This window comes from Leptosomus discolor, chromosome 1 (assembly GCF_034619465.1).
Source record: "Leptosomus discolor isolate bLepDis1 chromosome 1, bLepDis1.hap2, whole genome shotgun sequence".
Taxonomy (NCBI): Eukaryota; Metazoa; Chordata; class Aves; order Leptosomiformes; family Leptosomidae; genus Leptosomus; species Leptosomus discolor.
In genome coordinates this window covers 76,580,158-76,595,128 of record NC_141391.1, presented here as the reverse complement: position 1 = coordinate 76,595,128, position 14,971 = coordinate 76,580,158, and the positions used below count along the sequence as shown (strand labels likewise).

Genomic DNA, 14,971 nt, shown 5'->3' with positions numbered 1-14,971 from the left:
GTATTCGTCTTAATAAATTCATTCTTATATTTTTAATATGAGACAAACCCATTATTTTTTCTTAAACAACTGAAATGTAACTAAAATTTCTTGACTGAAATATATCAACTGTATTCACAAAATGGAAGATATCCAATAAGAACAAGTTACCCAAACAGTTAAATTTAGCAAAAATTAAAAGAAAAGACAATGGCATTTAAAAACATTATGTGTGATGTATCATTCTTTCTTGGATGTACTACTGTCTTTGCCAAGAAAAGGAAGAAAGTGAAGAAAGCAGATATATTACTCCAGACTTTCCACAGGAACACACAGTTGCCTGAGCTAAGAAAGGCACTTTCAAATTCCTCAGTTTTGCTTGGTTATTTCACTACGTCAGCAACTAGTGTTATCTCTTCATTTTCAGATGGTATTGACTGAATTTTGCTCTCCATCAGCTGAAAGGAAAATAAAAGCTTCCATTGGTTTTGTACACTTATGCACAATTCTGAGAGTATTTCAACTTTTGTTAAATGTTTTATAGAAATAGTTCACTTCTTTTTTTCCTTAGCTGATAAGTTTTCCTTAGCTGAACATAACAGTGAGGTCTCAGCAACTTTGTAATAATGACACATGGTTTTTGAATGGCCTGGAAGTGGGCAGGGAGAAGGCGTGCTTTTCTCCAATGCAGCACACAGGTTACGACAGATAGTCTCAAATGAATCAATACAAAAAGAGTACCTTCGCTAATGTGTGAAAGCACATGGGTACACATTAACCTGAATTTAGCTAATTGAACAGACTGTGAGAAATTACTGGACATGACATGACAAACTGGTGGACAAGAAAAGGGTTGGTATGTTGGTCTGGTCAAACGCTGTGTGTGACCACTGCAGTCTGTCCTGTTACCTTACAAAATCCTATTTTGAACTGTCTTCTGTGTCACCTTGCTTTCTATCCTGTGTGTAACTTGCTAGTGAACTTCGCAGAAGCTGGACTAGTGGATGTGCGTGAGAGATCTACACCTGGAGAGACTCAAGGTGAGAGCTGGTGTCCTGGTGGGGGGACCCAGGGTCTGGACACAAGATCAGATGTGAGTAACTTGTGAATTTATGGTTGTTGTGAATGAAGAAAGTGAGGGTGTACGCACGTACCACTGGCAAACTTCAGCCCTGCTCAGCTGGAGATGAGCAGGAGGACTGGGCTGTCTGTGACCCTATTTTTGTGACTGCTGTTGGTGTTGATACGACGCTGGTAAAGGCATCTGTGCTGGTCTTTGTGGCTGGGTGCATTAGTGTCCTCTGTGTGTGTCATTGTACATGTGTGTGCCTCATCCTGGGAATGAGCCCTTGCTGCTGTCTGGACCTACTAACGGGAGCATCAGCCTCTACATCTGTGAGAATGGAAACAGAGAAACCCTCTGGTTCTGGAAGAGCATTGCATTTGACTTCCCTCAATAGACTTGCCTGCTGATTTTCTCTTGTAATTTCTCAAAATATGGCAAAAAGAAGAGTTACTCTCTGCGTTAATCTGCTTATGATTTAAAAAATATCTGCAGTAGAGTCTTGTATGTATTTCGTACATTAATATAAAATAGCAAGAGAACATACCTTTGGACTTGTATCAGGCAGTCCATGAAATGTATTTTTTGGCTCTGGGATTTGTGGAAATGCTGCTTTCCAGCAGCCAGTCCTGGATATCAAAAGGGATGGAATAGAAAAGAAAAATTAAGCAACTTTCATGTGTTAAAACCATTTCACCCTTGAAACAGCGCATATCTGCCTCTTCTAGAATAGAAGAGAAACGAAGAAGGTACATCATCTCAGCACCAAATGAACACCTATCAGGAAAACACTAAGAATTTGTATGGAAATTGGTTCATTTTCTGTTAAAATATTTCTTCTTTGAAAGAAAAATTAATTTGCCCTGCTCTTTACGTCACTACAGCCAGTAAAAAGCGGGTATAAAAATTTAACAAGTTGAAAGAAAGGTATCTTCTCTGAATTACTGTGTATTTCTACACAAAATGCATGATATGGCAGAATATCCCTTTTCTTTCTGTTTCACTTACACGGTTTGTTGGAAGAAGCAAGCTACTTACCTTATGTGCTTTCAGATGCATTCAGTTTGCTAGGACAACTCTAGTGAACATTGCAAAATCTTTACCGGTAAGTACAATCAGCCTGTGTGTTCATATTAAATTTAGAAGTTCAAGAAATCAAAAAACCCATTGTGTAGACAGTCTACACTACAAATATTCCAAGCAGCTGTACTGATAATGTAAGTAATTGCATATAATTGCTCTCCTTGCCAGGTTGACAGAAGAAAATAGAACTGGAAAGACAGAAGAAAAAAACTGGAAAAACTTGTGTGGATCAGCTGGGGAGCTACTTTTGGCATCACCTTTAACAGTACCTGCCTGAGGATCACTCATTTGGATTGATTTCTACTACAGTGTGAGTGAAAAAGTTTTGTCTATACTACAGAGACACCTCTACTTTGTTTAAGAACTGCAGATGTTTCACAGACCCACACAAAATAAAATACAAGCATAAATTACGTTTACCTTTTGCAGAACAGAATTGCTATGATTGCCACTAAGAGTGTCACAACCGTTACCACAAGTAAAATCCATACTGAAGAAGAAATAATTTCTTCATTTCCTGAAAGAGAGACAGCCATCAAGTATTATTGTTAATAAAGAGGAATAGATGCACTGCTGTGTCAAACATCTACTCTAGTGTCTGACTGGTGAATGTCAGTCTGAAAGGTTTCACTTGGTATGAAAATCAACTCTTTAATTTAGCACTTTAGCAGTAATGTCTTCTGGGAGGGATTAACATTGAGCCTGTTTGTCCACCCCTTGCAGCAAACATGTATGCACTTCAGCTGCAAATGTGTTACTTTTTGTATTTATTTCCAATCTTAGTGTTAAAAGATATATTAAACCTCTTTACCTTCTTCTCTGTAGTGTGGAGTGAAACAAAATGTTTGCCAATCCTTTATATATCTGTGTGTCTGTAGGTATGCAGCAATGTGTGAGGCAGACAGAATATTGCTGGAGGAAGAGTAGCCCTAGGCATGGATTTGTTCTTACCAAACTCTACGGGTGTGCTCCACTCCCCCCAGGCTGGGCTCACAAAGCAGGCACTGCCAGCTGCTCTCATTTTCAAGAGGTATTTCTTTCTTGTATTGGATCTTGGAAATGTGTGACTGTTTTCCTCTTCCTAAAAACAGAGCAAAACTGAGTTCTGTTTTGGTTTTTTTTGTTGCATATCTAGGTGTTAATAGGCAAGTGTAATTTACCAGTAAAATTTCTATGAGGCTACGAGAGCATTTCTTCTTAAAGTCAACTGGTGTTCCGGAGAAAGAAATGACCATATTCAAGTTTATTATGTATATATTATGCATACATCTCTGTTCCTCAAAAATAATCTGTCACTTGGTAAACTTTTTAAGTGTAGAATCTTTTAATCTTTTACACTATATCCTGTAATTTCTTATCATATAGTCTGATTTATTGATTTTCTTTTCCCTTGGCACATGGACAGAGGCAGAAAAATATCTTCAACTATCTCATTTCAATACTGCTAGAACTGGGTGACTTGAGAAATAAACTGCCTGTGTGCAGTCACCTTCCTCAGTCTTTGCTTATAACTTTTCAGCCAAACCTGTACAATAGAGGACTGCAGTACTTAGCGTTAGTAGAATTTACTGAAACGTGCTTGCTCTTGGGGACTTTCAGGATGGATGTGGGATGTGCATTGATTAGAAGGAGGTGCAGCATACCTGGAGGATAGCCTCCATCCCACAGGGTTTTTGTGGCCTTTGTTTTTCATCTACAGAATTAGATTCCTAGGAGGTGTTTTCTCTGTGTCTCTTTTCTCTGCTGTCACTTATGTGTGCCAAATTCTGTTCCAAATATTTGAGGGAGAGAGTGGACAATACAGTGTAAAATGGAAGATTATCAATATACTTACAGAATTGTCCACATTTAGCCTGTACCCAGGTCCAAAGTCTAACAGTTGCTATATCACATGATGATCCCTCACCAGCCAGGAATTAGGAAAAGGAGAGGAGACCCATGGTTTTATGCAAAAACAGATTTAATGAGACAGCACTAACACCAACAAAGTTATACTCAGCCAAATGAATATGCAGCAAATATGCAGCAGTCACAATCACCAGGAGAGCAGTCCTCAGGAGCAGGGAGAAGCCAGAGGAGGAGCAGGAGGAGCAGAAGGATCCCCAGCAGGGATCCCCCAGGAACTCCCTTCCTCAGCCAACCTTCCCCCTTTATAATGACCATGACACTACCGTACGGGCTACACCTGTAGCTGACTCAGGGCAGCTGCCCTGGCTGACTCAAAACTGCCAATAGGCTGCCCGGCATGGCTGGGCTGTGATTCTGTCACAGCGAAACCAGGACAGAACAATAATAAAATTCTGTGATGATTCAGCAGTTTGACACATTCATGAAATTTCTAAATAAGGATCCCATAAAGCATAGGACATTGAACATGTACTGATTTAAAGACATTTGCATACTATTTGCTTTTCACAAGTGTCTATGAAACTAACATATATTGGTTATTAATAGAACAAGTAGACTTACTTGTATAGAAGTATATTTGGTTTTTCCCATTGGATTATTCTGTAAATTGAGAAAAAAATCTATTTTTACGATTTCTTCTTTTGTGTTTAGATAATCAGTCATTTTGATCTACTGTCCCCTTTTTCTGCATTACTCTTATCTATTTGGCAGTTTGTTCAGAAGAACTAGTAATTTATCTAACATTTAGTATCTAATACATAATTCTTCTACAATGCCAAGTTTATATGGTAGCTAATCCTTCTACGGAAAAGTAGTTGTCTTCCTTACCACCAGAGCTGAGAAATAAATTTTATTTCAGTTTGGTGATTAAACTGAAACACAAGCAAACCAGACATCAGTGAAAGCTGTAACTTTATTCTTACACATACCAGAAAAAAAAAAAAAAAAATCTGTGAAATAAACTTTTTAGTTTACATCTAGTGCTTATATTTTCAATAAATGTCACTATATATAACTGCAAATACTATGTAAATATTGTTTCCTTTCCCTCAGATAAAAATATTCAGGACTGACATGGATTCACAGATATTTTAGGCTGCCCTCCAACTACAGTTTTGGTAGACACAATAAAATTCACTCGTCTCTTCTGAATAGCCATAATGACTACCATGAGGTGTAGTAGTAATGAGGTGACCACACACAACTAGTGATCTCCATTAGCCTGTCAGTTATGTATTTTTGAAATTATTTTGGTTTCTGTATTATTCTATTTTTAAAACAAAATGAAAATTTATCAGACTGCATTCATGCTCATGTGGCACCTGAACATGAGTTTGCAAGGCATGCTGCTGTACAGGACAGCTTTTAGAATCTGTAAACAATCTAGCTTCAGCACAGTGATCAATCTAGGAGAAAGTGCAACAATATACTCTCCCTTTTCTTGTGTTTATACTAAAATAATATATGAGATATGAAAACAATGAGGTCATGGAAGACTTCAGAACGTGGAGTTCCAGAAGGACAGCTGGTCTTTTGCAAATTTTGGAAGAAGAGATGTATTAAAGGGTACTACATTTAAAAAAGTGGAGAAGAAAATGTGTATGACAGTTAAAAGAGACTCCTTCCTGCAGGGGATGGTGGCACCAGTCTGCTGACGTGACCTGATGGAGGTTTGTTGCTTGCTGGGAGCCAGGATCTAGGACGCTGCAGAAAGAATGCCAGACTTATCTGGCCATTGATCTATTACCCCTTCCTGCTCTTCTGTGTGGGCACCAGTGATACGGGCAGGGCTAACTTGCATGGTGTCAAGGGTGATTGCAGAACGCTGGGGAATGGTGGAGGGCAGGAAGCCCGGATGGTTTGTCCTCAGTCCTTCCAGTGGGAGGGAAAGGCTTGAGCAGAATGGCTCTCATCCAGCAGGTTAACATATGCCTGGGTGGCTGGTGTCACAGCAACAGTTGACTTCTACGACCTTGGGACTCTTTAAGAAACGGGGGCTACTGAGTGGGCATGGGGAGCATCTCACCAGGTGGGGTGAGAGTGTCCTTGCAAAGAGGCTTACTAATCTGGGCCTTGTGCCCTGTGTAAAGGAGTGCCTTGAATACATAGAGCTCTGTCTTGGGACAAGTGATGAACCAGTATAAGAGCTTGTGAGTAGACATCAGAGGACAGACCAACACAGGTGACAACGTAGTAGGTGTTTGTTCCAGATCTCCCGATCAAGAAAAGGAAGCAGATGAGATGCTTCAGGCAGCTTGAGAAAGTGTCACAGCTGCAGGCCCTGGTACCCTGGGGAAAGTGCCCTGGAGGGCAGAGTTGCTGGTTGGTTTACAAAGATAGCCTCCTCAGAGCACAAAATGGTCCATTCTGGTGTGCAGAAAAATTGAGCAAATGTGCCAGGTGAGCATGACAGGACATGAAGTTTGAGTCGGAGCTTAAAGAAAAAAAGGATGTATGCAGAAAGTAGAAGAAGCGATTAGGGAGGAATACCAAGACATCATCTGCACATGCCGGAATGCAGTCAGGAAAGCAAATCTCAGTTGGAGTTGAGACTTGTGAGGGAGGTGAACACAAGAAAGGTTTTTGTGAGTGCACTGGCAACAAAAGGGAGGTTAAGGAGAATACAGGCCTGCTGCTTACTGAGTTGAGGGAACCTAGTAACAAGGGACATGGAAAAGGCTGAGGTACTTGGTGCCTTTTTAGCTCAGTTTTTGCTGGTAAAGTTTGCCTTCCTATTTCCCAGATATCCTGGTCTATAAAGCCTTAACTTAAAACATTGCTAAGGATGAATCCAAGATTCGCAGCAAATTTAGTTTATCTGTGTCAGACATGAAAAAATGTGATTGAAATTATGTTACTCATGGTGTTATCATTTTTTTGTCTGCTCCCGATGCAAGTAAAAGTACTTTACAATTGTGAAAATAAAGTTTAAAGGGTAACTGTGATACAATATATGTTGGTCACAGTGTATTAGTAAAACAATGCAAGATTACACCAGGCAGTGGTAAAGCAACAAATTTTGCAATACAGTAATTGCTGGACCTTGACATAATTAGTAACATGAAAATTGCTAATAATTATTCCAAAAATGCTAGGCAATTCAGACTACGTGTGAGTTGAATATTCTTTATAAACCGAATATTAGGCATATTGCTTTACTGCAATGTACTTTTATTCCAATGTCACACAGAGTTTTCTATAAGATTTCTTTGCTGCAACCGCCAAGGGATTCAGAGAAGTAATGCAGTTTTGTAGCAGTTAGTTGGGCTTACAAGAAAACTTATCAATGAAATAGCAAGCCCGATCCAGATTAAGTTGTTCCAAATAACTGAAACCTAGGCAATTCCTTCAATCAGCCACGAAGTGGCCGAATCTTGTTGTAGTAGAGTCAGGTTTTTCCTTTGTAGTCACTATCTGCCACCCTGTGGCCATTTCACGCAATTCTGCCACAGTTGCAGTAGTTTTTAGGTCTACTCCTCTTGCAGCAGAACACAGCAATCTCATCCTTTCATTAGTGCTGTAAAAAGACTTCCAAAGCCAGGGTCTGAATCTAATTTTCAGTAGGTTAAATCATTCCCTCAATAACTTGTGCTTATGCACACTGTCATTCTGCTTTCTTTCACATTTATTTTCCTTTTATTTAACATTATATGGTTTCAACTTTTGGACCTACAGGTGTGTTGCTTATATATGATCCCTGGATAAGCTATTTACATTTCGTATATATACAGAAATTTCGTTCACCTCCATGAACTCATACTTGTTAAGTAGATGCACATTTCTCTATTCAGTATTTACAGCCCAGCTCTGCCCTTTCACAGAAGTGCAGTCAACACAGGAATGACTCCAATGCAGGACAACTCCCTCAGGTTCTAGCAAAAGAAGTGACTTTTCTGAGTTTTGTCACAGCCAAGACTGCGATATGTTCAAGTCTTGATTAACCATGCTTTTCCTCTTAGTGCCACACAGTCACAGTCATCCAGTGTATCTGAAGCAACATCTCACATGGGGGAACAGGATAAAAATGTGGGGCAGTATGACATAACAGGGTGCCTGAAAGGCACAACCAGAAAGGAATATAGTGCTATGCATGAGGAAGGCTATGCCATACAAGAGAGACTGATTTTCCTTTTATCCATGTGTATTGGTAAATGTAAACATTTAATGTATTAATGTTAAATGTTGGTGAAGAAATTCCTCTTACCTTATACTTTATGTTGATTTCATATTTAAAACACTTGTCTTTGTTAGAATGACTTATTTGGGGTCTTTGCCATTGAATTATGCAATCATTCTTAGTTTCATCACAGTTGACAGTGATATTTGATGGAGGCATCAGTTTTTCTGAAATGATATAATCAAGAATTCAAATAATTAAGATCACCACATCTTTTTGCTTTGGTAAAAAAGCGTGCAATTGCCAGCAACAAGTCTATGAAGAAAGATACTAATTTGTATCTATTTTTTTTAGGAACTCTGTTAGAAATAATTGGAAGACTAAAGTTCTTTAAATCCTGTCCCCAAGATCAGAAAAAAACAGGGACTAAGCCAGGGAACATGACTTAGGTGTATACAAATGTACAAGCCCCCTCTATTTACTTTTCTAGATGAATAAGGTAGAGTTTGTCTTCTTTTTATAATGATGTTTTTAACTGCAGAAGAGTAAAATTATGCTAACCCTAATGTAGGAAATCCAAAGTAATTTCTTTCTTCAGGCCTCCTCACATGATGCTTCTGTGACATGATGGTGTTGCTTGCTTGGTGTTGCAAAATATGGAGTTTATTCCCCCATTCCAAAAAATTAGCCATACAAATTTAAGAATGACACTTCAGTTTTAAGAATCTAGCCAACTTCTTCACATATCTCCCCTAATTTCACAGATATTAGTAAAAATATAAGGACCTTTTTATTTTGGTCATCGCCAAGGACTTGATTATTGTAACAGCAAAAGACAGTCACTCATGATATAAAGGGTGATAAAAGGCTGATAGAAGAAACCTTAGTTTCAGCTAGGCTGCTACTTTACATCAATATTTAGAGACAGGCTTGGCCTATTTGTGATATGCTACTTGCTTAAAAACAGTCTTGTTTCATCTACTGTGAGTGATATAACAACTCAATACCTTCTGCTTATAGAACGAAGCCTTTTTTGTTCATTTTTGAGGCAACACCAAGAACAGTGGGACTTTGCCAAAAAGGCTTTGCCACAGTAAAAGTAATCACACAGGATGCTTTGAAGTAGAGCACCACAAGTGAAAGAACATATGAAAACCTTAGGTTACTTTGTACACATACTAATTTCTTTAATCAAGGGTATAGTATCAGTGTACACCATCCCCTCCGGCAATGAGAATGAGAAATCAGTGCTCAGATAAACTTGTCCTGAAAAGTCTCCTATGTTGAAAGGTCTTCGGTCATCACTGAAAGGACAGCAGGGGGAAGCACGATCTCTTAAGTCCTGTGGACCTTGCTGGGGAAAGACCTAAAACCAGTAAGGGTAGATTGTCAAAGAACCTGAGGCAGGCTGCAGCTGTGAAGCTTTCTTGCTTGATTTCTGTCATTGCTCCTTTGCTTGGGAAATAGGTTTTCCTGAAGAGGCCATAGTCTCTTACTTTCAACTCTAGGTGAGACACAGTATTCGGTTCCTTCTCAGGGATGAATGCTCTACTACCCTCATACAATAAGGAAAATAAAGCATGAAGAAATTATTTCCTTACCAATTTTATACAGTTGAATGTACTCATCATAGAACTGGATCAGGGAGTCTTTGCTAGACCCGTTCACCAGGAAGTAAGCTTTTTCAATCTCTATCCTCACATTATGGAATCTACATCCCATGTTTCTGCCATTTTTGTCTTTAATATAAAGCTCACATTCCATCGCATCGTCATCTCTGTATATAGCAAGATATTTTAGTTAATCGTGGGCAGTGTGATGCATCGAATGAGAATTGAGACTTCCGTAGACTCAAGCAGACCTACTTACCTTGAGTTCTGCCAGTAGAGAAAATATTGGGTATCTCCTGGAGCATCCCTGCCTGCCTGCCAAGTGCAGTTCATGAGGGAAATGTTATAAATCACACAGGAGAAGTTTTCAATGGCCGACCCGTTCATGCCTGCAAACACAGGAATATCCTTGATGCAGACAAATTGTGTGACTGCTCCAAGCTGGAGGATCATAGCACATGCTTAAATATGTTAGTCACCTGCAGCTTCAGCTGGTTATTTCTTGGGTTAGGAAGGAGTTGCTTCATTTATGTAGTAACACTGGAAGATATTTGCATTGTCAGATTCAATGAAAAATTAGTCATGGATAAATCCTCCAAAAATACACTTATAGCTGCATCTAGTAGAATAAATCTCAAGGGAGCCTAGACTGCTCTAGTACAGGCTGACAACTAAGTGGCTACCCTTGTGCTTTGGATTGTTCCTATTCAAAAAGAGATGCTGGTGCCACAATGCCACAAAATGAAACATTTGCCTGTCATCCTTCAGCACCCTGCTATAGCATTTCTATTTGAAGGATCTTCTTCAGCACCCTGTCAAATGAGTGGAGAGCATGTGGAGTTTCCTTGTGGACTCCAGAGAGGGAGAGAAACCCCAGTGCAGAGCTGTGAAGTTTTTCAAGACTTCAGGGAGGTATAGATGCAAACTTGTGAGGTGTTTGTGATCTGCAGTGATACCTTCTTCCACCTGTGATTAACATCAGGAATCTTCTCCTGATCACAACTTACTCCACTCCCAAAAAACCCAATAAGGAGGCTAAAAATACCTTTTAAAAAGAAGGATGACTTATCCATCCTTTTATAAGGAATCAGCAAATACTTTGAGCTTGATGAGGCAGGAAGTAGTGCCGTTTTATGTATGCCAAATCCATATTGCTTAAATGAACAGATCTTGTACCTCATTCTCTCAACAGTCTCATATATATTACCCTTCTCATACAAAGAGGAGTAAATTCTGTCAGATCTTTCATTATCGTGTGTGGGACACTGCAAAATGTTGGGCCTTACACCGTAAGTTACACCATGGCAAAATTCAAGGTGTCACAGATTTCCCAAGGAAGAATTTCAAAACTACAGCCACAAATCTGTTTCACTTGGATTTTCATAACATTTTAAAGATATTCAAATGCAGCCAATATAATATTAGCACAGACAACTAAAAGAGAGTTGGCAATTAAAAAGACAGCACCAAGAAAGGTGTCAACTGAGGACTAAAGAATTGCTGAACTAGTAGGAAACTCCTTTTTTTTTTTTCACAGAAACATTGCCATAAGGCTGTGAACAAGAATTTGTTCATCCTACAGGAAACAAATGAATTAAGGAATGAAGGGTTTCAGTTTTTATTTTACTCCCAGGCCATTGGAAGTACACAAATCCTTTCCCAAAGTCTAGCATACTACCTTGAGCAATATATCTGCATATGCCTGAATATGTGCCATTCATGTTCACTGCTGTAATAGAAAAGCTTGCCCCCTTGTGCAGAAGAGGTGCTATTTTTCCAAACATGCACTTCATATTCTCTGCTTGAAAAATGTCATGCAGAAGTTTACTTTTCAGTTTTTCATCTATTGGTTTACAGAGCGCTGCTCCCAGTAGAAAAGGCTTAAGCTTGGTTTGTAACAGTGGGACCACTACATTAGTGAAGTAGGTACTGATGTCTTCCCTGGCTCAAGAACTCCCTTTCCAGAAGTTTTGGATAATGAACCTTTACCAGCGTAAGATGAAGAGTTCAGAGCTTCCTCCATTTACACAAGATCTGAGTCCTAGATCACTTGTCTGCTATCAGAAGTTTGGATCTGATTTGGAGCTGAATTTGGCAAGGAATGTGAAAAACAATAATAGGGACTTCTACAAGTACAATGGTCAGAAAAGAAAGATAAAGCAGGTGTGTACTGCTCCTGATAAATAACACAGGAGAACTAGTGACAAGTGACATGGACAAGGCTGAGGTGTTCAAAGAATTTTTGCCTCACTGTTCACTGGAAATCACTCTTCCCACATCTCTCAAGTCCTTGAATCTCAATGCGGAATTGGGGGAATGAAGTCCCTCCCATCATAAGAGAGGATCAGGTTTGAGACCACCTGAAGAACCTGAGCGTACATAAGCCCCTGGGACCCAACGATATGCATCCCAGGGTCCTGATAGAATTGGCTCTGGGGTCCCCAGCACAAGAAAGAATATGGACCTGTTCAAGCATTTCTACAGGAGGGTCACAAGAATGATCAGGGGGCTGGAACACCTCCCCTATTAGGACAGGTTGAGAGAGTTGGGGTCGATCAGCCTGGAAAAGAGCAGGCTCTGAGGAGGCCTTATTGTGGCCTTTGAATACCTAAAAGGGGCTTATAAGAAAGATGGAGAGAGACTATTTACCAGGGCCTGTAGTGACAGGACAAAGGACAATGGATTCAAACTGAAAGAGGGTAGATTTAGATTGGATTTAAGCAAGAAATTTTTTTATGACGAAGATGGTAGGATGCTAGAACAGGTTGCCCAGAGAAGTTGTGGCTGCCCCTTCACTGGAAATGTTTAGGGTCAGGTTGGATGGGTCTTTGAGCAACCTGACCTAGTGAAAGATGTCCATGCTCATGGCAAGGGGGTTGAATCAGACAATCTTTAAAAGCTCCCTTCCAACCCAAACTGTTCTATGATTGTATGAACCTGCTTGGCCCTCAAGAGTCATTCCACAAACATGTTTTCACAGGCTTCTGTGTCACATCAGTCATCCCTGAGCAAGCACATTACTGCATTTCCAATGTCTGTGAATGCTTATATCATGTTTTTAGGTAAGTCAGCAACGACTCATGTATCTTATTCAATCTATCCTTTGTACTTAAAAATTCCCATCTGCACAGCATGAGATACTTCTCATGAAAGTTCCTCTGAGACCAGGAAAAGAGACAATCTTACACTTCAGTCCCATCAACACCGTGAATCCATAAGAGTCCTCTGAAGGCAAGAATGTTCCAAGAACAGCTAGAGAGGGCAGATAAGCCTCAGTACCAAGATAGGCTTCAACAAAAACTAGAAAAGTCTGCTAAAACATAGACTGTCTTGTTCCTACCAAGGATACTTTTTCAGTTACTTAAGGATATGTAAGAAAAAGAAGGAAGTGTAACGATTGACCTCTGTTAAAACTTTACAGAGTTTGGCATCTCTGCTGCAAGTGTCACATAATAGAATCAGTAAATACAGACTATCTTGTTCCTACCAAGGATACTTTTTTCAGTCACTTAAGAATATGTAAGAAAAAGAAGGAATTGTAATGATTTATTCCTGTTAAAAATTTATACAGCAAATGTACCGTTATAGTCTCAGTAAGATCTCCTGCTGTCACTGAACATCAGTCCTCAGTGAAATTCGTGCTGCTCATCCACCTCAGTTCCATTTTCCACTGATTCAGTATCACATTTCTAATGGATGAATCTAAGATCTCTGCTGCAAGTGTCACACAATAGGATCAGTAAGGTGCAGGACTGATTCCCAGATTTTTGGGTGCAGTTGTTACCACCTAGCACATCTAAGGTGCTAGGCAACTTAAGCACAACTAATAGTAATGAGAAAGATGTTTCGCTCCACCACAGAGGATTGCCTGATGAAATTGTTATACTCACAGTCTGTGCAGTGCCAGCCAACACACAACTGGGTGATCAGCAACATCCACTGGGTCATGAAGATGAGTGCAAAAGGAGAAACCATCTCTTCCTCCTTGGAGACAGAGAACAGTGAAACTTGCTCAAGGTGAAAGATGCCAGTGTGAACAACTCTCACCTAAATTTGTGTAGTCTGACCTGCTCATACACCACCTTCTACACCATCTAACCATCTCTCAGTTCTGTTGGGAGCTTGGTAGTGTTAGGGTAATTAGTGGTGGGCTTAGTAGTGTTAGGATAATGGTTGGACTTGATGATCTTAAAGGTGTTTTCCAACCAAGAAGATTCTATGATTCTATGATTCTAAGATTAGATAGACTTCTCAAGCAGTCAGAGAAATGTTCAAGTTAACAATAACAAAGTTAAAGAAATTGTCCTTTTCTGCAACAAAACAATTTTCTGATGATTCATAAAGCTGATGATCTCGGGAGCACTGTGTAAACATTAGATACATATATTCAGTGACTGCTATCTAAAAGTCAAAGATTATTTATCTATCTGCTATACACAAAGGTTGGGATAAATACATGCCAGCAGGTGGGTAAACAGCTGTAAAGAGAAAATATCAAAATGAGTCACAATATCAATCAGCTCGAGTTACCCAATGGTGAATATGGTAAATTTGGTGAGGGCGTTAGTTCATGGACTTTCAAGGACATTTTTGAGTGTATGCTTAAAAGTGGATCTAGAAGCAGTATTTAACTTCTACAAATTCAGTACCAAAGCCAGCAAGAAAATCAAAATTGTGGCTAGGACCTTTCTTAAGGTCCTATCAAAATTTGCAAAAAAACTTCGTTCAGCTTAGCTCCATGTATTCCTCTGACAGCTTTTTAGATTTTGCCTGGGTCATCACCCCTCCAGCCCTGGACTTCCTAGAGTCTCAGTGAATACTTCAGCAAACAAAGCAGTTAGAAAGACAAAGATGGACCTACCTTCTATTTCAAAATCTGTTTATCATCTCATTTATCTTTCTATTATAGTCTTCAGGCTCAGAGAACATGGAAGACTCGTGTTTTAAATGGCTGTATAGCTATAAATAGGTCTGTCTCCCTTGCCGCTTGCATTTTGGGGAACTGTTGTACTGTCGGAAGTGTTGTAAGATTCGATGTTCATCACTTCCCTCCTGATTCTTACCAAATTCATGTCATTGCACAACTCATGATTTCATATAACATTACCAAGCAGTTAGCTGGTTAAATTTTCCTTTCTGTGGCAGAGAGTACACTGGTGCTTGGGAATCCAGCAAGTGCATAAAAATCTTTTCTTTTACAGGTATTTCTCT

The 14,971-nt window shown here is 39.5% G+C and overlaps 1 protein-coding gene across 1 annotated transcript; it reads right to left on the bottom strand.

Annotated features, from left to right (window-relative positions):
• Positions 1-207: 207 nt before the first annotated feature.
• Positions 208-13,683, bottom strand: LOC104347958 (granulocyte-macrophage colony-stimulating factor receptor subunit alpha-like). The gene is made up of 9 exons (XM_086464469.1): positions 13,651-13,683; positions 10,020-10,149; positions 9,752-9,927; positions 8,238-8,377; positions 4,595-4,633; positions 3,077-3,206; positions 2,546-2,642; positions 1,590-1,671; positions 208-437 (listed from the first exon to the last, which is right to left on the bottom strand). The coding sequence occupies exons 2-9, from the start codon at positions 10,145-10,147 to the stop codon at positions 363-365; spliced, it is 867 nt and encodes a 288-aa protein (XP_086320595.1). The 5' UTR covers positions 10,148-10,149; positions 13,651-13,683; the 3' UTR covers positions 208-362.
• Positions 13,684-14,971: the final 1,288 nt, after the last annotated feature.

What these genes read in the sequence shown, in the direction of transcription:
- LOC104347958 (XM_086464469.1), bottom strand. Translation starts at nt 10,147, where the DNA reads ATGAACGGGTCGGCCATTGAAAACTTCTCCTGTGTGATTTATAACATT. An exon ending in GCAATTCTGTTCTGCAAAAG is followed by an intron (nt 1,672 to 2,545) that starts GTAAACGTAATT and finishes TTTGATATCCAG; the next exon opens with GACTGGCTGCTGGAAAGCAG. An exon ending in TGCCTGATACAAGTCCAAAG is followed by an intron (nt 438 to 1,589) that starts GTATGTTCTCTT and finishes TTTTCCTTTCAG; the next exon opens with CTGATGGAGAGCAAAATTCA.